The sequence below is a fragment of the Sapajus apella genome, unplaced genomic scaffold (assembly GCF_009761245.1).
Source record: "Sapajus apella isolate SASKATOON/1434 unplaced genomic scaffold, GSC_monkey_1.0 scaffold79, whole genome shotgun sequence".
Lineage (NCBI taxonomy): Eukaryota > Metazoa > Chordata > Mammalia > Primates > Cebidae > Sapajus > Sapajus apella.
The window spans coordinates 1,680,821-1,708,363 of NW_022437019.1; the positions used below are offsets into that span (position 1 = coordinate 1,680,821).

Genomic DNA, 27,543 nt, shown 5'->3' on the forward strand with positions numbered 1-27,543 from the left:
AGTGGGTTCAATTTCATCAGATGCCAAGTTACCTGCATTAGTGAGTTAGTGAAGTTACAAAGTAGGCAGAAGCAGGCAATGCAAATTTTGTCTATTCATTCTTCTTTACTGTACCATATGCCTAACAGTGCCAGACACAGGGTAGGTGCACAGTAAATATGGGAGGGAGGAAGGGAAGGAGGAAGGGAGAAAAAGAATTAGGTTCTGTGCCCTTCACCAAGCAGATGATAAGTAAATGTTGGGGTTTATAGGAATAGTCTGGGGCAAGGGAGGTATATGCACTGGAACCCTGCTTTGGACTGGGGTCACAAGGGGGCTGGAGAAGGAATCTTTACAGGTCCCCTTGAGTGGGATAGAGAGTATGGGGGCCACTGTATGCTGGGTAAACCTCTGTTTCTGTTTCCATGGGGATTGCAGTAGAGGGGAATATAATTGGCCAGGCCAGGACTAGATTCTCTTCACCAATGTCAGTAATATATATAGCCTCTACTTTTGGAGCACATACCGCATCCTAAGCCTTTTACCAGCCTGTGAGGCAGGTACTGTTACCTGTTTCCTCTGACAGACAAAGAACCTGCAGAGAAGAGATGTTGATAACTTGCCCAAGGCCACACAACTCAGAAGTAGTAGGATTTGATTTCAGCCATGTACAGAGCAGGATATGAGGCTATAGTAATGCACCAGATAGCAAATGGTCCTGTCTTGGTAGACTTAGGATATAGAGGGCATTTGAAGAGGAAGATAATGTGTTTAACAAAAGCCAAGGGCAAAAGATATCTGGCTTAACCCATGAAGGCTTCCAAAGGAAGGGTCCTTCCTGGGCCAGTAGGGGCCCATGGAGAGCCAGGAGAGGAGAAGAGGAATTGGGTTGAGTGGGGGATGTCTGATGTGGTTCTGGGAGGAGTGGAAAAAAGAAGGGCACAGGAACAAGGGGCCATCATGAGGGATTGTACCAAGGGCTGTATCCAACTCTTGCTCTTTGAGAGGTGCAGTGAGACAGGTGTAGGGTAGGGAGCTGAGAGCTAGGTCTGACTTTCCACGTATTGTGTCTCTCTACCTGGGTAGTCACTGAACTAACCGATGCAGAAGGCCGTCCTGCTACCTGATGTTTCTGCCTCTGCAGGTGGCTTCCTTAGCTGCCATGCTTTCCCTAAGCATCTGTATATAGATTCTTCCAGAAGGGTAAGCCAGGCGCTTGTCTATAGCCCGGCTTCCTTCTTCAACAGCCTCACTTCAGTCTGGTTTATTTATGGAGCTCACTCCTTTCTCTTTGCTTTTCCCTGCCCAAAAGTACCTGTCAGTGCTAGCATGCACCATAGGAGCTCTGTTTATGGTTGTGGAGATGCACCAGAAAGAAGAGACGCACAGATCTCACAGACTTGCTTGAGATTAGATGTGCTGAAGGCCAGGCACTGTGGCTTACACCTGTAATCCCAGCACTTTGGGAGGCTGAGAAGGTGGATCACCTGAGGTCAGGAGTTCAAGCCCAGCCTGGCCCACATGGTGAAATCCTGTCTCTACTAAAAATACAAAAATTAGCCAGGGGCCTGTAATTCTAGTTACTTGAGAGGCTGAGGAAGGAGAATCGCTTGAACCCAGGAGGCAGAGGTTGCAGTGAGCTGAGATGGCGCCACTGCACTCCAGCATGGGTGACAAGAGCAAAATCCCATCTCAAAAAAAAGAAAAAAAAAAAAAAGATTAGCTGTGCTGAAAGAGTCAGAAGATGTCTAGAAAATACAGAATCCTGTAATCCCAGCACTTTGGGAGGCCGAGGCGGGTGGATCATGAGGTCAAGAGATCGAGACCATCCTGGTCAACAAGGTGAAACCCCGTCTCTACTAAAAATACAAAAAATTAGCTGGGCATGGTGGTGCGTGCCTGTAATCCCAGCTACTCAGGAGGCTGAGGCAGGAGAATTGCCTGAACCCAGGAGGCGGAGGTTGCGGTGAGCCGAGATCGCGCCATTGCACTCCAGCCTGGGTAACAAGAGCGAAACTCCATCCCAAAAAAAAAAAAAAGAAAAAAAATACAGAATCACCTATCACCACAGCATCCTGTGCAAGGCGACACATGCAGTGGATGGGACAAGGAGAATGCAGTGAGGTAGTGCTGGGCTCAGGTACCATCTCCAGAGCATTGCCGTGATTGTTCTCGGAAAAGTTATATTGCCACCCTGTAGCTCAGCCTCCTCATCTGTAATAGGATAACGTGTTTGTAGATTTGTGTGTTATTAAGCATATCTGTTTCCTTCCCTATAAACCGAGGACAGGAATACGTAACTGGCATTGTAGATGTAAGAATTAGAGATGTTATAATGAAGCACTCCGTGCTTAGGAGGGTTTCAGGGACCAATTCTCTTACTCACGGTGGGTAGGCAAGTCCTGAGACAGCAGTAGAGGGAAGGAGGGCTCCACCTGAATAAAGGAGGCTGGACATGCTCTTCTCATCCAGAGACCCGTCCACCTGTCTTCAGCTGCTCCAGTGGTCGGGCCATGATTCTTGACTCATGGTCTTGCAGTCACATCCGTCCCTCCACCGCCTCCTTCTACAAGCATCTTGGTGCCTCCCCCTGCTGCTCCCTGGCTGACCATCTCCCTTCTCTGTCTCCACAGCACCCTTAACAACAACAACATCAGTCGCATTCTGGTCACCAGCTTCAACCACATGCCGAAGATCCGAACTCTGTGAGTAAGAAGTCCATGCATCTCTCCCACTGACTCCCTACCTCATGCCCAAAGTACTGCGCTCTAAGCTGCTGATGAAACCTGTTGTGCTATGACTTGGCAGATGGTGCCTATATTCAAATGCCTTCTTCTTCTGCTGTTAACCAAGGGGTGCCTTGGCGAGTGAGGGTGGATGCAAAGACAGGTCATGGTGCCACCCGTGGTTCCGAACCACTGTTCTGCATCAGACAGACTCATTTCTCTTACCCTAGAACTGTGGGAATTCTTCCTGTATTGTCTGCATGTTTTCCTTCTTGATAGAGAATATTGTTAGTTTTACATTGTCACAGAACATATAGAGCCCTGACTGAATGATTCACCATTTGCTTAACTAATGTCACATAACATCGGCAGTTCTGTCACATTGCCGGTGGTTACAATGATTTTCCCCTTGGGAACGAATAGTGGAAGAGAACGAGCCCCTCCTTCTCTCCACCTGCCCAGCCCCCACCCACCACATTTCCCTGCTCACCTGCTCCCTGGATGATACTCTGATATCAGAATGCAGTCATTCTCATACTTGGTTCTTTACCTTTAATGTCTTAGGTGGGCTTAAGTTTCCAGTGTGTGTATTCAGGAAACAAATCTCCCCATCATGACCAATACCGAGAGCAGTTCTAGTGCTCTTACTACCTGGGGAGTTCCCTTCCGCTCCCAGTCAGGAACCTCTTTGTAAGTTTCTCTGAAAGTGGACTCTGTCAGCCTTCCCAGACTTTCACACTTGATACTTGGCTTGTGTTGGCGGAGCTTTGCTGGTATTTGCATCGCATTAGTCAGAGAGAGCCAGCTCCCAAGGGTGTCAGCCAGAAACATTTAGGGCCAAGGCCAAGGGCTAGAATTCCTGGAGCCCCCTTTATTAGCCCTGTGTCCTCTGTTCCTCCTCTATAAATAGGAATGGTGGTGGGGATCAGATGAAATTGGATATTTAAAGTGCCTGGCAAGCGTTAGACAATAAATGGTATTGATCGTTACATTATTATCACACTATCAGAAATCTGGACTGAAAGTTCCAAGCAGCCATCTGATCTGTGCTCCCTGAGCAACACAGAATCCATGATATTTGGAAATCCTTAAAGCAATGCTTCCCTAGTGGCGTCCCTAGACCCACAGCATCAATATCACCCAGAACATGTTAGAAAAGCAAGATTTCAGGCCCCACACCAGACATACCAGATCAGAGCCTCCTGGGGTGGCACCCAGCAATCTGGTTTTTATAAGACCTCCGGGAGATTTTAAAGCTCATGAAGTTTGAGAACCACTGCGTTCATGAGAAGGCAACTTTGTGTTTGGACAAAGGTAAAACAAAGACCAAAGAAGCAATTTCTGTAAAGAGGTAATGCAGAGAACCCTAAGAAGGACACAAAGTTTGCAGTTAGTCAGGCCTGAGTTTAAATGGGAGCTCTGCCACTTAATTTGGAGAAGTTTCTTCATTTCTTTATGCCTCAAGGAAAGTGAGTTAATGAATGCTTCCCTCAAAGCTGCCGTGAGGATGAGGTGCAGTTTAACACATAAAGTGCCTGGTACACGGTGTGCACACAACAAATACTAGTTAATATAAGGAATAATAATCTTTGCTCCCATCTTTGCTTCCCAGATTCTTCCCTGGATCCCTCATACAATAGCATAACTCAGCCAAGAAAATCTGTTCTTTTCCCTCCCTCTTAAAATAGGATAGTACAGTAACGGAATTTTAAGAAGCCATTTGGTCTTCAAAGACCTCTTCAAAGTTCGCAGCAAACTGCAAATGAGCTGGCGAAGAGTGGGGCCCAGGGCTTCTGGGCAAGAAGGCGAGAGTGCACCTCAGGGTGCTGGGCTTGCATTACCCCAGACAAGCGGGTTGCATCGAAGAAAAATGACTCTCACCTGCAGGAATCAGCCGTCCAGCTCCTGTGAGCTGTTCCTGTGATTTATCCTTCCCTTCTTTGTTATTTTCGGTTTAGGAGCAGCAATAAGAGAAGCTGAGCTCGTTCCATGGGAGTTGGGGGGACAGGGTCAGGCCTGGATCTGGGGTGCTTTGTTTGGGCTGCAGTAGGGAGGGGGAGGAGAACAGGAGGGTTTTTTTCTGCTGGTTTCTGTTGTCATTCTTCTCTGCCATCCTGAACATTCATCTGATGAGTTCAGATCAATCAATCAATCTCGTCTGTTCTCTTTGCTCCCTGCCTGCTGCCATTTTCTCTTTAGTTTAATTTCAGAGATGGCTCTGTACAGAACTCCCTGGAGACTTGAGCTGACTAATCCCCCTTCACTGTAATTAAAGTGTGTATGGGGTTGAGGGGGAGACGGCTGGTGGTGGTGGAGAAGAGGGGAAGAGGAGAGAGGAAGGAAGTCATAAATGGGATTTCTAAAGGAAAGCTTTTATATTGAATTCAGAAAGCCACATTTTATAGAAAATGAACACTGACCCTCTCTAAAAGGATTTGCTGGAAATTTAATTTAGCATCTGTGTCTAAAAGGCACCTTTTATAAATTGGCATTTGTATTCATTCACCTTATGTTCTGTAGTGGTGGTTTCATCAACATGGAGTATGATGTGTCCATCAGCAAAAGATTGCAGAACAACATGCAGTACCCACCTGGCCACCTCGGTGCTTCAGTATCTAAATCAGAAACTGTAGCCTTGTCCAGGCAGGGCCAGGGACTGGGAAGAGACTGAAGTCTGGAGCCAGTCTTCAGTGGTTTGCTGCATGCCGGGCCTTGTAGTAAGCACTTCCTGTGAATCATTTCAATTCTCACAACAGCCCTAGGAAGGAGGCACCGCTAGTATCCCCATTTGACAGATGATCCCACTGAGGCCCAAAGTTAAACTGCTGCCCAAAGTCAAAGTCAGAAAGCATGGAGCCTCTGTCAGACTCAGGCAGTTTGCCGTCGCAGCCTGAGCTCAGGCCATTCAGCAGGAACAAAGGCAGAAGAGCAGGTGCCAGGTGAACAGAGGAAGGAGGATGAGAGTGTCCACACAGCCCAGGAGCCTATGGAGGCCACCCTCCCTTGTGTCGTTGCCATCACACCTCACCAAAACTATTGAAAGTGATTAAAATCATGTCCTTTCTCACTCAAGAGGATTCGAGCTTCCCCTGACACTGCCTAAGCTCTAATTTCATGCTTAATATGATTATTTTTCTTTTAATATTACTATTTGGGATGATATTGCTTAACTTGATCTCCCAAACATGTCGTGAAAGGCAAGAATTTACCCAGCTTGACTCTTTTGGTGCTTCTGGTGTATGCAATTCCAAGAAGAGGGAACAGAGTCTCCGTCCACCACCCTGGACTCCACTGCCCTGGGCTTTTGACGAGAGCCCTCTTGTGGCCCCAAATCAGTTTGGGTCACCTCTTTTCTCTGGTACCCTTGGGAGGAGAAAAACTTCTTTGAAGGTAGACAAAGGGATCGGAACCATCTACAGCAAGATTAAGAAGAGAGATAGCTTGGGGCCAGCCAGCCAGGAATGAGAAAGGATTACCTAATAGAATCTTCCAAAGGGGAAACCTCTGACATTTTTATTATCCCAGAAATTAATCAGCTCAGTAAGGATCTGACTTATCTAAACATCATTTTTGTTGTTCCATTGATCTCTTACCCTTGATCGGAACCGACGGGAATTTGTTTGCATTGATCTGTGATCTGCCTTATGCACCCACGCTCCTTGGCTCATAGAGAATCCCTGTTGCCTCAGCTTCCATGCCTCACTGCACAAGAGGACAACCACCTTTCCAAATAAAAGCCAAACGCTCATTAAAACGTTCTGCTTCTCCTGACACACAAAAGAACGGCACCTCATGCTGTGCATGCCCCTGCAGCCTGCTCTGTGCTCTGCTTTATCCCACAGAGAGACCTACTGTAGCCACCCACGTTCCTTGGGCAACATTTATACCTTGGGGAGTATTACTGGCCATGAAACCCCCCCTCCTTTTCTTCCTACTTTTTAGGAAATTGTAATCAGCTGAAAGTCCACTGCCAACCCTCCTCTCTGTTCTTGGCACAAAGTGGTTGATGCTTAATGAATAAACAGAGCTTTTGCTTTCCCTCCTAGAACTGAAGTCCTTCCCACCAGCTTAAGATTCTGGTTCCCCAACCCCTTCTTGCCTACCTCACTTCTTTCCAGAGTCCAGGCTAAGAGGAAGCAGTGCTTGCTTCTGCTCTGGGATTCTAAGCTTTCAAACTCAAAGGGGAGAACTGCATGGAACCCATTGTACTCACTGTGTCTTGGCCCTAGGAGCCTGTGAAAGTGTGTGCAACCCACTAGGAAATGCAGAAAGAAAATTACATCCAGATTAATCATTTTTGAAACAAAAACATAAAAGTCATTTCCAAAATTGTTAGCAGAAAAAAATTACATTTTATATGGGATAGAGGTTCATTTAATCTGTCTGAAATCATGGGATCTGGGGGCCCCGAGGCAGCCGAGGCCCCAGTGGCCCAGGCCCGTGCAGTGGCGGGAAGGCCCTGCTGGCATCCAGCAGGAGGTAGCTGCACTTGGCCAGTGTCTGGCAATGTGGACCTTACACTTCATGGAGCATGGTCGAGAGCACTTCAGCTCTCTCTGTTTCAGGTGTGGAGGGGGCCTGAGCCTCTCCACAGGGCTGACACTCAGTAATAACTAGCTTGACACAGAGTACTTGAAAGTCTTTAGATACTGCTAGCTGATTAGCATGTTCAGGATTTAGGCATTTAAAATGTGCATATGAAATCCAAGCACATGATAAGCTGATGTGATGAAAACGTACCCACTACCAACTTCTAATGACCTAGGCTTGTAGGGAATGTGGAGACTGGAAACCCCTGATAGAGAGACCTTGGGAAAGAACCTTTAGAAGTTCCTGGATAGCCTTAATTTCCCTCCCTGGTCGTGAAAAGGAAGTTCAAGTCACTTAACCCGATGGGATTCCCCTCGAAAGTGAAACACACAGATCCCTCAAGGGATTCTTATCTACTCAGGAGCAGGAAATTCAACTGGAACCACAGCTGTCAAAGGGGGAAAGCCGAAGAGTCCTAGAACTGGTTAGAAAATATGTCCAGCTGTACCCGAATCAGTCAGAATAGCAAATACACCAGACAGAATTGAACACGGGAAGGAAAGCAAGGGCACTGTGGACAGATGGCTGTGGATTCCAGGAGTCTGGTGCGGACAACACCTTCTTCAAGTGGGAGGGTGGAAAGAAGGTACATCCTCCAAAATGTCCCCTTCTGTCTGCTCCGTGCTCACTCCAGCTAGTGCACACAAACTGGTATTGGTTTTAGGCCCACAAGCATTACATGCAGTGGGTTTATTAAAGGACATTTAGGGAGGGAATGAAGAACAACTTAGGTAAAGGCAACAGCATCTCAGCTACATGACACCGGAGACAGGGGCATTGAGATTGAGAAGCATATTTCAAGTGACCTGTAACTCATGCTGGTTGAAGTACTGAAATTTACAAATAAATAGCCCCTTGTAAGTTTGACTCGAATCAGGATGCCACTGTAATAATGTCACTCCCCTTCTCTCATGTGCTGAGACTTGCTCGAGTGAAAGGAAAAGGGAGTGGACTTGCTATTAAGAAATGGGCAATTGCTCGGAACCCTGGAGGCATCCTTTGAATGTGACCTGGCAATAAAGGGGTTGAGGGTCCCAGTTTATTGGTAGTGCAGAGGGAGGTGCTTCCCTGGGCACCTGGGGATTTTCACACTGGAGAAAGGGGCGACAGGGGTTTTGGCCACTCTGTCTGAAGCCTCCCCATTCACTCTGTGACCATGCCTTCCCTCTGTCCCACCCTCTCCCAGACGCCTCCACTCCAACCACCTGTACTGTGACTGCCACCTGGCTTGGCTCTCAGATTGGCTGCGACAGCGACGGACAGTTGGCCAGTTCACACTCTGCATGGCTCCTGTGCACTTGAGGGGCTTCAATGTGGCAGATGTGCAGAAGAAGGAGTACGTATGCCCAGGTGAGGCTGCCCTACTTGCTCTCCCCTCCTGTGCTATGACCCACCTACCCAGGAGCTCCCACAACATCACCCTGACCTTGAACACACACCCTAGCCCAGAGCTTGGTGTGGAAGGAACCCCATAGGTCATCCTCAGTACTTGGTAGTCACTTAAAGAACTATGATGTGCCTCAAAGGGTTTAAAAACAAACTCTTGTCATTGGTAAAGGGAAATGCTAAAGGAATTCATGAACCACTTTTTCAGCCCCATAGTCCACTGATGCTAAGACACCGAACATTTGTTGAGCCACACGTAAAATTGAAACAGGTATAACAGAGGTGTTCTAGCATCTGCTTAACATGTTCCTGCCATCCCACTGCTCATAGAAATTAGAAGACAAGATAATGTAGGCTCTGGAGTCAGCTGCTTGGCTGGAAACCTTAGCTCTGTCCCTTAGTAGTGTGTGACTTTGGCAAGTTACTGCTCATCTGCAATATGGAAATAATAATAGTTCATAACTCAAAGGACGGTTGGGAGGATTAAGTGAAATAATGCACATAAAGCACTTAGCAGAATACACAGCACTTGGTAAAAGCTAAATAAGTGGAGCTTAATTATTATAGTTTAGTGAGCCCACAAAATGTGCTGAGCAAACATAAGAGTTTGATCTGTGGGTGATCGAAGTGTAATAGCAGCACAGATTGCCTACATAGCGTAGAAAACAGAATGGTACAGACACATCACTGAAGGCACCTCAGATCTCTGGGGATGGGAGGTGGCTGAGTAACTCAGGAAAATCTTCCCAGGGGAATGTAGCTTTTAAATATGGGTCCTGGCTGGGAGCAGTGGCTCACGCCTGTAATCTTGGCACTTTGGGATGCCAAAGCGGGTGGATCACCTGAGATCAGGAGTTCGAGACTGGCTTGATCAACATGATGAAACCCCATCTCTACTGAAAATACAAAAATTAGCTGGGGATGGTGGTGCATGCCTGTAATCCCAGCTACTCAGGAGGCTGAGGCAGGGGAATCACTTGAACCTGGGAGGCAGAGGCTGCAGTGAGCTAAGATCACACCACTGACTCCAGCCTGGGCCACAAGAGTGAAACTCCATCTCAAAACAAAACAAAACAAAACCAAAAAACAGGGTTCTCATTTTTTTTTTCTTGAGACAGATTTTCGCTCTTGTGGCCCAGGCTAGGGTACGACGGCACAGTCTCAGCTCACCATGACCTCCTTTTTTAGTAGAGACAGGGCTTCTCCATGTTGGTCAGGCTGGTCTCGAACTCCCAAACTCCGGTAATCTGGCCACCTCGGCCTCCCCAAGTGCTGAGATTACAGGCGTGATCCACCATGCTCGACCTGGGGTCCTAAATTTTACTTGTTTGTTTTTACGTTTCATTGACACCTTCCATTCTCACCAACCCTTCCTTTTTCTGTGATAAAAAAGTAAAGCTAATTCCTTGACTTTCTAAAGACAAGAAAAGAAAAGAAAAGAAAAGAAAAGAAAAGAAAAGAAAAGAAAAAAAATACATAAAGCATTCTGTTGAGAAGTTTCCCAAAGAGGTATTTTGATTTCCAGGAACTCAGTCCTGGAATTGGGGCCCAGTGGCCTCTAAAGGCTGGGCCGGGGAGGTGGCGTGCAAGAGGGAACAAGGACCCCAGGAGCATAAGCACTGTGGGGTCTGCATTTCTCTCACCTTTCTAAACTGGTGCCCACCTTCAGAACTAAGGGTTTACAGGGCCCAGCATGGGCTGTCGGACTCCTGTATGGCCATAATCACAAACTGTCCAGACTCTTCTGCCCTTAGATCACACTTGGGATATTCAAGAATTTCCCTTGAATTCAGCTTCATCTCATTCTCTGCCGCTTCCTCCCGTCATGTTGTTATTTCATCGCGTTATTTATTATCTGAAAATATTTTAACACATCTCAAGCAGTACCTCAATAACTTCCTATAGACGCCCACTTAGAAATCACTTCCCATCAAACACATATAATAAAACCATTTATCACGCAGGCACCAAATTCAAATATAGTGACTATAATTACAGTAATTATTCGGTAAAGGGTGCACTATCGGCATAAGTGCCAGTGAAAGAAATAATTATAGAGTGTAGGAGTCATCCAAGAGCTGGTGAGAAAAACTAATTAGAATGATAAAACACATCATTACAGGTGGGTGCCAGGTTTAATGTGGTGTATGACCACAAACGCCACTTTCATCAGAAAGCACCTTCCTGTCAAAGGAGCAGCAAGATATCGCTCACCCAGCAGCGGTAAGCATCCAAAACCATGGGAGAAAGGTTGACCCTCCAACGTCCAGGCAATCTGAATGCCTCACTCTTTCTCCTTTGGAAAGGTTAGGCCCAGCAGACAGGTTCATAGTTACGTGGGAACACCTTGATCAATTTCTGTTTATATGAATTTATCCCACTGCTTGTGATGGTCCCTGGAGCTTCTTAGTATGAAGCCAGGTGTCTTTTGAGGACATGAGAATTTAGTCCAAAGGCTCCAGATATTACTATGCTGTTAACCTCCACCCTCTCACCTGTCGTACGAATTAAGGGCAGGGAGGTGTTGAGACCCCTATGCATGAGGGATTCTTTTAGTGCTTTAGCAGGCTCCCATGGGTTACAAACTAGAATGCTGTAAGGGGTCACTCTCTGAAAAGGTCAAGGTCAGATATAAGGGTCCGGGGGCCCTGGTGCATTGAACATCCGTGAAGAATGAACTCCCACTGTCATTATTCAGGTGCATGTGGAACATGCCCTCCAAAAGCTTCTGCTCTTGGTTGGGTGCAAAAATAATTACGGTTTTTGTCATTACTTTCAAAGGCAAAAACCGCAAACATTTTTGCACCAACCTAATGCCTCTTCAACAATTGTTAAATACACTTTATGAGACCGTGATAAAACATTGAGAGGAAGCGGTGTGGAGGAAGGTTCAGTCTGCGAATGTACAGTTAAAACTCAAGTGGTCAGTCTTTGAGGCCCTGAAGTGGGAGGTTAAGGAGAAGAGCCATCTTCAAGCACTGACTACACTCCACATACCAGTGCCGGTCCTGCCCCAATGCCTGAGCCCCACAAGGCATCTGAAGGACACTTGTGTATGGACCTGTCTGTGGTGATTTTTTTTTTTTTTTTTGAGATGGAATTTTGCTCTTGTTGCCCAGGCTAGAGTGCAATGACACTATCACTGCTCACTATAACCTCCACCTCCTGGGTTCAAGTGATTCTCCTGCCTCAGCCTCCTGAGTAGCTGGGATTTCAGGCACCCGCCATCACGTCCAGCTATTTTTTTATATTTTTAGTAGAGATGAGGTTTCACTATGTTGGCCAGACTGGTCTCGAACCCCTGACCTCAGGTGATCTACTTTCAGCTTCCTAAGGTGCTGGGATTATAGGTACGAGCCACTGCGCCCAGCCCTTTTACTGTAAAAACCCCAAATCCCCCTCATTCAAGCTATTCACCTGATAACTCACAGAAGGAGAAATTCAGTAAAGAGCTGAGAATAAGAACTTCTCTTACTAAATAGAGGTCATCCACTCAGGAGAGAAAGAGGCATCAGGGTACCAATTAAGCTATTCCCGAGTGTAGCTTCATCAACAGCAGTCCCCATCCAGGCAGCATAAGAAAAGCTCCCTGAGCCTTTAAGTGGTATAGAAAATTTCACCAAACACATGGCTTCAGAGACAGGAAAGAGCTTTATCTCGCTCAGCCTGTGAGGGCTCTGCCTCCCCAAGTCCCTGTTATCTCCCTTTGAATTAAATCCAGCTGTCTGGAGCCCAGCTTCTTCTCCCCAGAAGCCCTGGATATGGGCTCCTTATCACTCTAGCTAACCCAGAAATTTGCTAGCAATGCATTTTGGCAAAATTCATCTCCTCTGTCAACTGTGCCTTTCCCATTGAAGGCATTTATTTTCTTCCTCTGGGGAGACTATTGGGAATTTTTCACAAGGGTGGGGAAATAGATATTTATTTTATTTTTTTATTAACTTTTTTCCCTATGTTAGACAACTTGACTACTTGGCTCCCTTCAGCCACTGCAGAAAGGATTTCTGTGAACTTTTCTTATTTCAAGAGGAAGGTTAGGGCCCTACGGCTGGAAGTGTCTGGTTGCTTATGGCCTGAACCAGACCAGAACTTTATCAAAGTTCATGATCATAGACCAAAGAAGTCCATGTTACGTGAGTTGCAAGTTGTTGTTTTGTTTTGTTTTTTTTTTTGTTTTTTTTTTTTTTTTCACCCTTTTTTAAAGGGTTTTTTTCGGGGGGGGGGGGTGATTAAATTTTAGGATTTATTTTCCACATGTTAATTTTCTGGTACCTTAATCAGGAAGAGTTTCTACCAGGCCCAATTTGCAATTCAAGGTTATTGATTTAATATTTGACCTCCTGAATCAGTCATCTCTTTGCTTTGAATGTCTTTGAACTCAGGAGTTTGTCCATCTGTTTCACACTTACCTGCCCTTGGCCTTAAATGTGAGATAGCCTTTCCTACAGACATCGGTCTTATCTTCTAGTCGTGAAGGGCCATGTCGTGCACTTTTTCAGGTGCCCGAAATGCCTAGAACAAAGCTTGAACCTAATGGCCTCTCAATAAGTACTTCTTCATTTATTATTAAAAATAAAATATGCTTATCTCTCTGGAAACAAGAAACTTTCCCTTTTCGTCTTCTTTTTTTTAATTTGGGACTAGTTACTAAGTACAAAGATAATTAAGGTAAGCCATGGCCAGCCACCCATCTCCTTAGGAGGTTTTAATTAAACACCATAATTGGACATTGCAGGAATGAGATTATTAGGTTTATTTAGCCATTCCCAAAATTATCATGCCTCTGGTATTTAAATCACGTTCATTTATATTCTCATCATAATTGCTAGAGTCCCATTGTCATCGCAGTCTGTTGTTGGCTTTTGAAAGGCCAGAAGCCAGTAAGGATGCTTAATTTGAATACTGGAATTAATTTATTTCCCCGTGCTCACAAGGCCATCGGAGCTTTCGACTCTGTACTTTTACTAGGTGAGGTTTTTTGTTGTTGTTCAGACTTTCAAAATACTCTGTAAATTTTTTTATTTTGTTTTGAATTGACACGCAATCATTGACCATACTGTTACAGTGTGATGTTTCAATACGTGCATATATTATGGAAAAATCAAATCAAGGTATTTGGCATGTCTGTCATCTCATACATTTGTGCTGGGAACATTCAAAATGTCCTCTTCTAGTTGTTTTGAAATTTACAACACAATATTGTTAACTGTCACCACCCTACTGGGCATTAGAATACCACAGCTTATTCCTTCTCTCTAACCATAACTTGTACCTGTTGATCCATCTCTCCCTATGTCCTCCTACCCAATGTCCTCCCCAGGCCCTGGTAAGCCCCATTCTACTCTCTCCTTCTATTAGATCAACTTTTTTAGATTCCACATATGACTTAGATCATGTGGTATTTTGTCTTCGTGTGTCTGGCTTATTTGACTTAACATAATGTCCTTCCGTTTCATCCATATGTTGCTACAAAGGACAGAATTTTTTATGGCTGAATAGTATTCATTCCACTGTGTATCTACAGCATATTGTCTTTGGCCATTCATTCACTGATGAACACTTAAGTTGATCCCATATCTTGGTTATTGTGAGTAATGCTGCAGTGAGCATGGAGTACAGATACCTCATCAACACAGTGATTTCATTTCCTTATGATATGTACCCAGTAGTAGAATTGTTGAATATTGGCACTTCTGTTTTTAATTTTATGAGGAACCTCCATACTGTTTTCCATTGTAGCTGTCCTAATTTACATTCCCACCAACAGTGTATAAGAGTTCCTCTTTCTCCACATTGGTACCAACATTTGTTGTTTTTGGTCTTTTTGGTAATAGCCATTTTAACTAGGATAGGGTGATAGCTCATTGTGGCTGAGGGTTTTTTTTTAAAGATAGAAAGAAATAAGCACAGCTCTAACACAAGAGTGTTTGATCAGCTCTAATGTAGCTTACACAATCTATGTCTCAGTCCCTGAGCCTGCTCTTCCTACCTCCTGAGATTCCAGGGCTCTGGTGGTTTTCAATTTCATGGCAATAAAAAGAGAAATTTGGGGTTCCTTTTTTGCAGAGCAGACAGAAGAGCACTAGGCTAAACATTAAAACATTGTCATTCACTCGCTTTATGATCTTGGACAGTTTGCTTAACTTCCCTATTCAGCTTCTTCATCTCATGCTAAGGGGAAAAAGAAGAATGGAACCTCCTAAGTCATGGGTTTGATGAGGATCAAGTGAGATATGTGTAGAGCACTCAATGCAGCATCTGGCACATAGTACACATTGAATAAATGTTAGTTGCTGTGACGAGACTAATGGCTACTCTTACTTTGGCCACCATGGTGTCATTGGGCAAGTCCCCTCCTCTCTCAGGGTTCCTCTTTCCTTGCCATCTCCGTGGGCCCATCTAAGTCTGAAGTTCAGTAATCTTTTCCCCACTCATCTCGGCAGATGATTTTGCTTTCGGCGCAATCATCATCCCTGTTTTATCAATTAGGAAAAGAACAAAGTGGCTGGGCAGGAGCTGGGTCCCTGGTTATGGCTCAGCCTTTCTTCTCTCTGATAACTTCAGGCGAGTTACACAAGCAGCAGGGATGGGATACCAGGCACAGTGCGCATGCGAGCAGCCGCAGAGACTTTCCCTGAGATTGGGCTGGAGATGCATCCCTCCCCGCTCACTGACTACAGCAGCCCCACCAATGATCAGGAGGAACAGGGAGGGGCCTCCACTCCCCCAGGCTCTGCCGTATCCTCCTTGAAGTCAACAGGCCATGGTCTGGGGAGCCTTAAAGACATCTGAAGGTTAGAAATTTTAGTTTCTGCCTGGTTTGAGACAAAGGCAGCTTTGGCTTCAGTTGGAGAGCCCAGAGCCAAAGTAGTGATCAAGACCCCCAGAGGGGAGACGTATACTTCAGCTGCAACCCTATCACCCTTTCCGGGAGAAGAAATCCACCTCAGTGGAGCAGCAGTTTAGTGCCACTGAAAGAGCATTTTTAAATGCTTATTTAAAAATGAAGACATAGAGAGCAAGTCCACATGCTCCTAGGCAAAACATCTTATAACGGGTTCTGGAGCCTAGTGCCTCACCGTGCTCTCAGTGAAGGCCACTTTCCTTACCAGTAGATAGGCTCACTCAAGGGCAGTGTGGGTCATGAGACCCCCCCATAAGAGCATGCTGTACAAGAGGAACACACGTGCATGCAGACAGGGGTTCCCCTTTCATCAAAGATATAGAGAGCGATTCCTTCTATCCCAATATAAAATTGCTATTCCCCTTCCTCTGTTTCCCAGCTTGTAGTCATGTAATTTGCTGGGTAAAAAGGTGTTTCCTTACTTCGTCCTGCTTGGAAATCCACTGCCTCTACCTTCCCCAACATGTGTGATCGGCAAGGGGCTGGAAGGGATGGATTTAGAGCTCAGTACAGTGCCTAGGACACCCTGGCCTATGCAGGTGAGATGGGCTCAAATGGGCCCCAGGTGACTTGGACAAATGGTTTTGCCAGCATGGAAAGCTGTGGTGGAAAGAAGAGAGCTGCGGACAGAGTCCCATCTCCTGTGGCCGTTCCACCTCCCCATTCTACAGCTCATCCTACCGACCAGAGCCCAGGGCCCTCAGAACTCAGGGAGCTCCACTCAGGGCCCTTCCAGAAGGAACACTCACATCTATAGCTTTGTGACATTTAACCTCTATGTCTGCCAGGCTCCTGGGCTGGTGTCCTTCATGGACCATCTTCTCATTTAGCCAAGGCATGCTTACGGATCCATGTTTTGTATGGAGCCCTGTTTCAGGCACTGAGAGTACACCAGTGGTTATGACTGAAAAAGCCACTGCTGTTATGGAATTTACATTCCAATCTCAGTCCAGACAGGGAGTGAAGTGGAGGGACTTCTGCCGTCTAGCTGTCCGTGGCCCACAGGGAAATGGGCTTGGTCCATGGACATCGAGCTCAGGAGAATGTTTCTAGGGAAAACGAACCCATCCTTCAACCCTCATTGTAAACCAGAGGTGTTATTTTTAAACAGGGAGGTAATGTCCTCACCATGTGTGAATGCCTAGCTGGTGAGCTGCCAGCCCAGGCTGCTATCAGAGACTGTAATTACCATTGTTTCTCTCTGCGTGATTAAAGGTATTGTTAGTGACCTGGTTAAGGAATCTTTTTCAAAGACTTTTTTTTGCCTTGATAGCATCCCTTGAAATGTAACACATCCTACCACACAGAATGGGAATCACCCTGGAAAGACGCAGCGAGTTCTCAGTGGAACTCAAGGCTATACCCTGGGTCTGGTTTAGAACGGAATTAATTTCAGCATAGAAGTCAGAAGGGGTACTTTTGGAAGAACTCCATGGCAGAACTTCCACTGCCATTATAAGCCCTCGAATTTGATATCTTTCTTTCCCCTTTTCCAACATACCCCATTCAAGTAATATTTTCATAGATCCAATGAGGGAGGGTCATCCAGTCCCTCCACCTGAACAGATGGAAAATGCAAGAGTTCAGACTCCCATTCCTGACATTTCCAAACAGGAGGGTGTCCCAAGTGTGGGGCTGCTTCCTGGCTTGGTCAGGTGTGCTCTCCCCTTGATGTGGAAGGCCGGGCTTGGCAGTTTTCTTTAGGGAACACCATCTGTACTTCAAAAACGCTGACATCTGAGGCCAACTGCTCCCACCCTCCCTTGGATGTGGAGGATGGGATGGGAGCCTTTCTCACTGCAGAATTCCCTTGGCTGTCTGCAAAGAGAGGGGGAGCAGAGGAGGTAAAGATGATGTAAGGTATTTTCATTCCCTCCCAGAAAGGACTTCAGTAATCATGCAATCCAAACTCCTTATGCACTGACATCGTACTAAAACAAGCTCAGAGAGAGGTACTGTGACTTGCCAAAGGTCTTACAATCTGTGGCAGAGCAGACCCAATAAAAACAAACATTACTAAGTGCTTACCCTGTGCCTAAAGACACCTCAGCCTTTAGACACCTTGTGTCTAAAGACTCCTCAGCCATTAATTTCCTTTGCCTTCACAACAGAACCATGCTATGAAATAAGTATTGTTATTTTGCCCATTTTACAAATGGGAAAACTGAGGCACAGGGACATAAGGATGAAGTGATAGGACCAGGAATCAGATAGAGACAGTGGGACCCAGAACCCACACTCTCAGCCACAAACACTCGCTCATTCCTGAGCTGAGGCTCTTACAGGCTGGCTGTCTGTGATTGCCACTTTCTCATACATGTAAAGGCTTTCCTAGTTTGAAACAAAGTCAGTATCACCACTCTTTCTAGGATTATGTTCCAGCTGGGAATGTAGTGTAAGTCATCATCTTTCTGGCATTTTCCATGGTCCCCATTAGATCCACTTGTGTGGTGTCACTGGCAACTTTGAAGTCCGTGTACCCTGGGCAAGAATATTTTCTCAAACATCCCCATGAAGAGGCCATATTTTCAGTTTTTGTTTTGTGTGTATGGAAGTGAGGTGGAGGGAAATAAAATCTTTGGTCATTGGGCTGGCACTTTCTGGGAAGGTGAACGTTCTAAATTAAGCTGTAAATGTCACCTGAAGCCCCTGCCGGAAGAGTCACCCTTAAGGCCATGAGGACTACTGAATGTGGAGACGGTGACCCTCCATTTTAAGCCCCAGCATCCAAAGAGGACATGAGGCTCAGCTGGTCATCTGGTTCAACCCCAATTGCTAGACCCACTCTGGCTTCCCAGACTCAGTTTCTCCAATGAACAGGGGCCAATCCAAAAATTACTTTTTCCCTGCAGATATTTTTTGTGTTCTGTATTTAATCTACAATTAAGATCCCCCAGCCAGAGGCCCCATGTCCAAGCAGTGCAGCAATCTGCAGACAACATCTAAGTTTGGTCTCAGTCTTGGCTCTTTTCCCTGAGAGGGCAATCTGAAAAGACATTGAAATAACCCCTGTTGGGCAGATCCAGCAGCAGTGGGGTGAGGCCCTGGGAGGGATGTGGGGTGGAGCCTCTGTTTTGGACCAAAAAACTCCACATTTGGAAAGCTAGCCATGTGATTGAGAGTCTTACCTCACTTTGAGGGAGCAGTCATAGCATGAAAATGTTTACAACATCTTTAAAACATTTGCATTTACTTCTTGTATTCAGGATTTAATGTGGCCACCAGAGAAAGTCATTTAGATTCCTGGTGACTCTTTGAGTCTTGAGTTAGGTTAGTAATGGATATGTCTATCTACGTTTGGCTTTCTAAATGAGCTCCTTGGGTACTATTTGCTTGGCTTTCTATCACTTTGCTTGAAATTCACACTGATCCTCACCTCTAACAAAATTAATAGCTGACTCCAAAATACGTAGTAACTTATTCGCCCTTTTTTCAGGTGAGACAGGTTTTATCTGTGTGTTCCCTGGACATAGAAGCCACTCGGAAATGCCTCCAGTGTAGTTGCTGATGGGGGTATTAACACATTGACAATATCAATGCCCCAAATAGGGAGATTCTGCCGCCTGGTTTCAATAGCCTTGTGGCTTGCAGCCACTAGAGAAAGGCCTAAAAGCTATGTTTGCACTCAGCATCCAATCATCAGATAAAAGCCAGAACCCCAAGGTTTACCCTGCAAAAGTGGTCCCCTCGTATGCTCTTCAGATTCTAGCAGCGTATTTTCATGTGTGACTGACTCTCAGGGCCCCTGTTTTTCTGAAAGACGGAGGTGACAGGATAACAGAGCAGGCGGAGCAACCCAGAAGCGGTAAGGTCAAGGTCAGACTCTCTCCTCTTTGCTGCATATTTAGCCTGTGGCACCTGTGTCTCCCAGGTGAAGGGAGATGTCAGCTGGTGATGATTTCTCAGATGGCTGTCAGGTCATGCTGTGCCCTTGGGATGCTGGGTAAGGACACGGAAGCCCAGGCAGCTCCTGACACTGACATAAGTTGACAGTTGTGTCTTGGCTCCACAGGCCCCCACTCAGAGCCCCCATCCTGCAACGCCAACTCCATCTCCTGCCCCTCGCCCTGTACGTGCAGCAATAATATTGTGGACTGTCGAGGAAAGGGCTTGACGGAGATTCCTGCCAACTTGCCGGAGGGCATCGTCGAAATGTAAGTGCCCCCATCTGACACCCCCACACCTGTCCCTGGTGAGTTCAGCTCCCTTTTCCAGGCAATCACCCACTGGGCCATCTTCGTGTGGGGCTGTCGGAGCTGACGGTTAAAAACACTCAGGAATCTCTTTGCTGTCCTTTGACACTTTCCCAGCTATGATAGCGCAGTGGTCAAGAGCACAGACTCGAGATCAGAATCAGCAAATTATAGCCTAGGGCCAAGGATGCCCACTGCCTATTTTTGTAAATATAATGTTTTGGAACACCTCCGCATCCATTTATGTGTGTCCTGTCTATGGCTGGTCTCGTATACTGAGCAGCTGCTGCAGAAGACTGCATGGTCCACAAGGCCTAAAGTATGTTCCCTCTGGCCCATCCCAATGAGTTTGCCAATCCCTGCCCTAAAGTCACACTGTATTTGTATCCTGGCCGTACCATGTACTAGCTGTGTGACATCAGGTAAAATAATTTCTCTTTCATCTTTAGTTCTCTCACCTATATTAATGTGATAATTATAGTATGACACCTCAATGGGTCATCGTGAAAACTAACTGAAATGTTACACGTGGAGCCCTTCGTACAGTCCTCAGCACACGGGCAGGGACTCCGTACAATAGTGGTGGAAGTGGTGGGGGGTAAATGAATGATTCATTTCTTAGCTACCACTATCTGAGAGGGGGACTGAGCTCTTAATTCTCTCAGACCTGATTTTTGTCCTGTAGAGTTGATCTTTTATAGGTAATGAGACAAGATTGTGTATGTCTGTGTGTATACATGAATGTCAAAAATTCCAGTAAAATGTGTTTGTCCACAATTTGGCCTAGTCCACTCTTGCCTCGTACATTAGAAAATGGCAAATATCTCCTTCTAAAATGAGTAGAGGACCAGGCAACATTGACCTCAAGATTACTTTTTAAATAGCAACAGTTACTTTCATTTTCTGCCTTCACCTTTAGTTGGCTTGATTTTTAAAAATCGTTATATGGAACCCTTCTACTGAAAACATCATTAGGTGAAATCCCTCCAAACAAGAGATACATATTTCCCTTGCCTCTCTGCTTTGTCATAATCTCCTTTCTCTCTTTTTCACTCCTCTTCCTCTTCCCCTTCCCTGTGTATGCCCTTCTGCTCCCAACGCATTTCAGTAGATGGCCATGGACTCTTTCATTCATGTATTCATTCAGTAAACATCTGTTGTGAGCCCACTGTTTTCCTGTCATTGTTCTGTGCTTGGAAAGACAGGGACAAACAAAACACACGTTTCTGCCTTTATAACACTTGCATTGTAGTGGTGGAGGGGATAAGCAACAAAGTAAGTTAGATAACACGTCAGAAGGTAGATTCTATGGAGAAAAACGAAACAGGAAAAGGACATGAAATAAGCAAGAGAACCAAATGGCTATCTAGAGGAAGAGTGTTTTAGGTGAGGGAATCGTATGTGCAAAGGCCTTGAAGCTGGAGTGGGCCTGATGCTCCAGAAAACCAGTGTGGCTGGAGTAGAGTAGACAAGAGGGATGGTAACAGGGGATGAGGTCAGAGAGGTAAGGAGGGGCCACATCCTGCGACATTTGAAAGACTTTGACTTTACCTTGATTGAAATGGGAAGAAGCACAGGACCTACCACAGTGGTGTGGAGTCTTCGTTTCTTCTTTCTTCACATACTTTGCCAGCTTTTCTTTGATGCCTTTACAGTCCCATTTGCCAGCCCCAGTAGACACAACCCATGCCTTCAAACCACGTGGAAGGCAGGAACTGGTCAGTAATGATCCTTCTGCCTGCCATCCCCGCCTTCTGTGGCCCTCCGCCTTCTGTGGCCCTCCGCCTTTCTTTCCACAAACACTGACAATTCATTCCCTTAGGGTTTTAATGCAACTCTCCTCAGCCCCTGTGGTCCTTTGCTCTGGCTTCAGAGAGCTCTTCCTCCACAAAGCCTGCTTAGTCCTCACCTACCTCTCCTGTTCCTCCTGTGGCCTTCCAACATACTATCTAATCTACTCTAAATAGTCCATCCTTACATCATTCTTCTTCTTTTCTATTCTTGCTTTCTTTCCTTTTGGCGCTGTTTCCCCTTCATCAGTTTCTCCCTCCCTTGGTGCATTTCCCCCTCTCCCCCTTGCCCCACCTATGGTCTTCCCACTTCTCTTCCTACCCCCATCTCTTTCTCCCCCCAGTTAACCTTCGCTCCCCTTCCCTCTCCATCCATACCAGAATGGGCCTCTGGCCCTCCCACAATGGAAATTCAAGATGGAATTCCCACCAGCCTTCATCTCATTTCAGATTCCTATGGATCGTTCCTTTCTTTCCCTGCCCCACCTTATTCTTTTCGCCTTCCATCTGCCAGGTTTTATCTTTCCACTTTGGCAGCCACAGACCTTTCCTTGGCCAGGTTCCCAAACTACAGTCTAATGAAAGAGTCCAGTCCAGGAAGCCAGGCTGTAGCCAGTGAGCCCACCCCAGCCCTGATTCAGGGGCTCTGGGACTGCCACCCCTCTTCCACTTCACATCTCTCTACTCCCAGCCTAGACCTCATGGGTACACAGCTCAGCTCTCCGAGAGAGAGAAATTACAGATAACCACATCAGAGGTGGGCTCTATGCAGACCAGATCATACCCGGAAGGTTGGACTCACACCTGGATGTGTTGAATTTTAAAAGCGACATTGACAAGCTAGAACAGTAATTGCCCAGAGCCTATGTATTATGACTGAGTTTTTCCTGATAACAGGTAAAGTGCAAAAAACCAGAACAATGTGATATTTTTCTATTGAGCAAAAATATTCAGTTTAAAGGTACATCCTTTAAGTTTTTGGACTTCCTTATTCCGTTAGCATTGTTTTTAAAAATGTCTTTTATTTTACAAAATGATAGCCACTGAAGACAGAGTAGTCTGTGTGTGTTATATATGTGTAATTATTGTATAATTATAATTTATGTGTTTTATATAGTACACACAAAGAGATTGCCATACTTAGCAAAATAAAAGGTCTTATCACCACCTAGTCTTTGAAACCCAAGTCTGAGAATGACCATCCTAGCTAGAGCATTTCCAGAAATAGGCAGAGACAAACAATGAAGAGGTTAAGCGTATAGACTGTGGATCCTGGCCGACCTATATTCCAGCTTTGGCTCTGCCTGATAGCCGTGGGCAGATAACTTTTCTGAGCCTTGGTTTTCTCCGTTGCAAAATGCAGAGGCTAACGGCACCTCCTTACTGGTTCTTATGAAAGTTAGGCGAAGGCCGGGCATGGTGGCTCACGCCTGTAATCCCAGCACTTTGGGCAGCCGAGGCGGGCAGATCACGAGGTCAAGAGATCGAGACCATCCTGGCCCACATGGTGAATCCCCATCTCTACTAAAAAGACAAAAACTAGCTGAGCATGGTGGTGCATGCCTGTAGCCCCAGCTACTAGGGAGGCTAAGACAGGAGAATCACTTGAATCCAGGAGGCAGAGGTTGCAGTGAGCCAACATTGCACTACTGTACTCCAGCCTGGTGACAGAGAGAGATCGGTCAAAAAAAAAAAAAGTAAGTTAAATGAATGAGAATAGTAAAATGCATCTGGCCCATATGATATACTGTGTTAGCAATGATTGTTGTTAGTGCACAGTGGCAACTACTACAACTGTCACCACCATCTTTATTAGGATGATGACAATGGTTAGAAGCCACATCCTAGGAGCTGGAGCTACCTACACAAGAGATTCCGCCATAAACATAAGTCAGTTCTTCAAAGGGTTATGGTTGAGAGAATAGATTCTGGAACTTGGCTAGCCACTTGCATTATGACTTGAGCCTGGGAGTAGCTCATCTTCATGCAAATGTACTCATATATGGAAATAAGGCTGTCCCTATGTATCGGGCACCACGGTCTACCAGATGGATCGCCCAGGACTTTCCTTGCTGGGCTTGCCTCCTCCTCCTCTGTGATAAAATGAAACTGAAAAATTAAAGCAGAGGAGGCAGGTCTCTGTGGTTGGGGATAGGGCAGTTGGAGAGATGACATGTAAAAGAGAACCTGAGAGTGGGTTGGAGGGGGAACCTGCTTCTTCTATGTGCCTGGGGACCTGTGTGTTGGCCTAAAAGTCTTTAAAGCAGGGAAAATGCATCCTCTTAGCATGTGAGAGGTCAGCAGATGGGTGGGAAGATGAGAAAAAGGGAAGCAGAGAGTTGAAACAGCAGGATGCACCCCAGGATGAATAGGAGGTATCTGATTTATCATTCCAAAGACATCCAAATGTGGCTTGTTTTTTTCTTTTTCTTATCGAAAATTCCATCCCTTGTCCATGGCCCACCTATATAATCCAGATTCGTACTTCCTTCTCAGGAATGCTCCGTACCATGTTAGGCTCTCCACTCCCTCTTCTCAATCCTTAGCTACTAGTGATTCTCTTAAATTGCCTGAACCTTGGGAGGGGTTGTGCACTCCCCAACTTTAGGGGAAGGGGAAGGGGTTGCCTATCTCTCATGCAAAGCAGTCTTGCAGACTCTCTTCAATGTTTTCTAAAACCAAGCAGCTCAGAGAAATGTTTGCTGGTGTCCCCGAATACCAGAGCCAATTCCTCTAAGAATAGCTTTCTTCCAGAGAACCCACAGTGAGATGATGATTCACTGCAGATTTTCTTCGAAACTGAGTTTCACTGATGGCAACGTTCTCACTGCACCCTGTCGGTTCTCTGAACCAGCTCTGGCTTCCAGCAGGGATAGATGATGGGAAGACCCAGAAACCCACATGTTCCTCTGCTCTGTGGTCTTCAGGACACTCGTATGAGTCTTCAAAAGCTCTGAAGGGACGTTCTGTCCCTAGAGCCTCATCTTCTTCCACTTTTGCTGTGTATCTCCCCGTGGTGGTTTCCCCTGTCTCATATCTTCTGCTATGGAAGCTAAATGTCTTCCATGAAGAAAGGCTATAGACAGGTTTTCATGTCCAGTCATAAGTGAGAGCATCTTAGGTGAGGAAATAGCCCCAGTTTTCACCCTGCCACCCCTTAACCACATTGTCTCTCTGAGATAGGAGGCAGCCGCTTAGCAATAGCAAGTACTCCATTCTTCCCAGCCACCAAGGGGTTTAAAAGACACATAGAGAGAATTAAAAGGACAACAAAACAAACCAGCAAACAGAACCAAAGAGCTGGAATGTTCTAGAAATCATAGACATCAGTGATTCTTGGATTTTCTGAGAGCACCAAGTTACCATGTGAGGGACTGCCACATGGAAGGAGGGGTGATAGGGTGGGATGGGAGCAGGTGGTACAAAAAAAAGGTAATCAGACAGAGTGGCTCGGAACAGAGCCTTGGGATCCATACTCAAGGGTTCAAATCCCTGTTCTGCCTCTTACTTCGAACACATTCCTTAGCATGTTCATGCCTCGCTCAGTTCCCCATTTTGCTTAAAGGGGGTCATCATACCTACCTAGAAATCTCCCATGAAGATTAAATAACATAACATGGAGAAGGTGAGCACACTGTTTGGAAGCTACTAAAAAGAATGTAAAAAGCAAAAACCTATGCACATGTATATGTATGTGTCATCACAGAATGATTTAGTCTCGAGTTCCCATGCAGTTCTTCATACATTTTTTTCTAAGACAAAAAAATAATTTCTTCTGTGGCATCTGAGCACATGCACAGAATAAGAAAAGCAAACCTGGCTCTGTGCTGTGTCTGTACCTCTGCTTTCTGTAGGCGATGCCAGGTGTCTACACACAGCATGGGTTAGGAATGGCTTGTCTCAGATATACCCATGTTCCTCATCTTCTCTGTGGACCAGAATTTTGCTCTTGTTGCCCAGGCTGTAGTGGCACGATCGTGGCTCACTGCAACCTCCGCCTCCCGGGTTCAAGCGATTTCTCCTGCCTCAGCCTCCTGAGTAGCTGGGATTACAGGCACCCACCCACCACCACGTCCAGCTAACTTTTTGTATTTTTCATAGAGATGGGGTTTCACCACGTTTGACAGGCTGGTCTTGAACTCCTGGCCTCAGGTGATCCACCCACCGCAGCCTCCCAACGTGCTGGGATTGCAGGTGTGAGCCACTGCACCTGGTCAACAATCTACCTTTCTGAAAAACCTTGAGGACCATTGGTAAAGAAAGAGAGAGGCCAGAAAGGGACTGCCCCAGAAGGTGGGCCCAGAGCATAACCTTGAAAGAAACCTTCCTTTTCAGCCTTCTTCCAGCATAGGGAAGGATCAGGAACTGAACCTTGGGGTCTAAGTTGTCTGGTCCAACCAGCTGGCCCAGGATGACTTAGAGGAAGAATAAGCATGGGATTTCCTTCCTTCAGCATGATCTGGACTTCCTAACAAGTGTTCCCAAGTCAAAGAAGACTGAGAGAGATGGGAAAGAGTTAAAAAACCACAAAAGTGGCTTCTAGGTGGGAGGCAGGATAGCTTAAGTGTTAAGAACACAGGCACTGTGTTCCAACCTGGATTCAAGTTGAGGCTCCACCATTCCTAGCTACCTGATCTCAGGCAAATTGACCTCTTTGTTCCATGATTTCTTCATCTGTAAAATGGATATATTAGTAATACTACTTGCTTCATAGTACTGTTGAGAAAAATAATTTGAGCCAGTGTGTGAGGATCACAGTGTCTGACATATCAAAAGCCCTCAGTAAGTGGTAGGTGTTCATTGTATCATCGTCATCACCACTACTGCCAATGTTTCCACATACCCCAGGACCTTTTAACCTTGCAGCCATGCCCCTGCCAGTCTCTCCAGCATCGTGTTGACTTCTGTATTGCTAGAAATGTATTGTGTTTAGTCACATGTTTGCAAATGACAGATCATTAAGGAAGCATCCGAGGAACTAGGGCAAATCAATACAGAGCACAAATGGCTGAAATCCCCATCAGATGTTCCCATTGTTTTTGCTGGTGCGGGAAGATGCTCAGATGTTTGATTTGTATGTTTGTTTTTATGCTAGTTCTATTAAATCAGTTTGCAGCCTGAAGAATGTTTGCCAGACAAAGAAAGACACATGTGCTGGTTAAGAGAGACCTAAATCAGCTATTGGCTTCAGACACATCCCTAAATGTGACAGGTTTTGCTGATGCGAATGCTTCTTTTTGTCCTTTCCACTGAGCTCTTCACACTGGGAGTCTGGACCTTTGCATCCTTGTTCTAGGCTGCAGGACTGTGCTAAGTGCAAAGCCTTTCCAGGGGTACCTCCTGCACAAAGACTGCATGTAAACACACACACATCTGTGCACACTCTCCAGCCTTGCTCCCATGACCAAGGGCCATTTTCCCTGTGGACAAGCTGGAAAGGACTAAGAAAATGAAGGCACTTCCACTCCAAATGATATTCAGCAAAGCCTGATGATTGAGAGCTTGGGCTTTGAAGTCAGATGAACTTGGCTTTGAGTTCTAGCTCTACCTCTCCCTGATTTTGTGAATTTAGGCAAGTGCCTTAATCTCTCTGAGCCTCAATATTCTTGTGTTTAATGTGGACGTGGTAATAACTAGAAAGACCTGCCTCAGAGAGTGTCACTGTTAAGTTAGACAAACCATGTAAAACTCAGCCTTGTGTCTAACATCTGAGCACCTGATTTATCTTAGCTCTTGGTAGTGGTGGCGGCGGCGGGGGTGGTGGTGAGGGTTATGGTTACACCTATCCTTTTCTTTCCTTTACATTGAAGGTACACAAACTGTTCACAACCATGCTCCCACCCCAGACAAATTCCTGCTGCCTCCTGGGGCAGCGTTGAAGGAGGCAGGGTTGACCCTCATCATGCAATGGCCTTGGCCCTCCAGGAAGGGCTGTGTGTTCAGCCAGTGCCTAAAACAGCCTGAGAAGCTGAGCG

The 27,543-nt window shown here is 45.9% G+C and overlaps 1 protein-coding gene across 3 annotated transcripts in view; it reads left to right on the forward strand.

Moving 5' to 3' along the window:
- The window catches only part of SLIT3 (slit guidance ligand 3), a 627,018-nt gene that overhangs the window by 468,967 nt on the left and 130,508 nt on the right, over positions 1–27,543 (forward strand). For all 3 annotated transcript variants that reach the window (XM_032252688.1, XM_032252689.1, XM_032252690.1), the window contains 3 exons: positions 2,613–2,684; positions 8,482–8,645; positions 19,598–19,739. In XM_032252688.1, the coding sequence (XP_032108579.1) occupies positions 2,613–2,684; positions 8,482–8,645; positions 19,598–19,739 (378 nt within the window). The remainder of the gene's footprint in view (positions 1–2,612; positions 2,685–8,481; positions 8,646–19,597; positions 19,740–27,543) is intronic.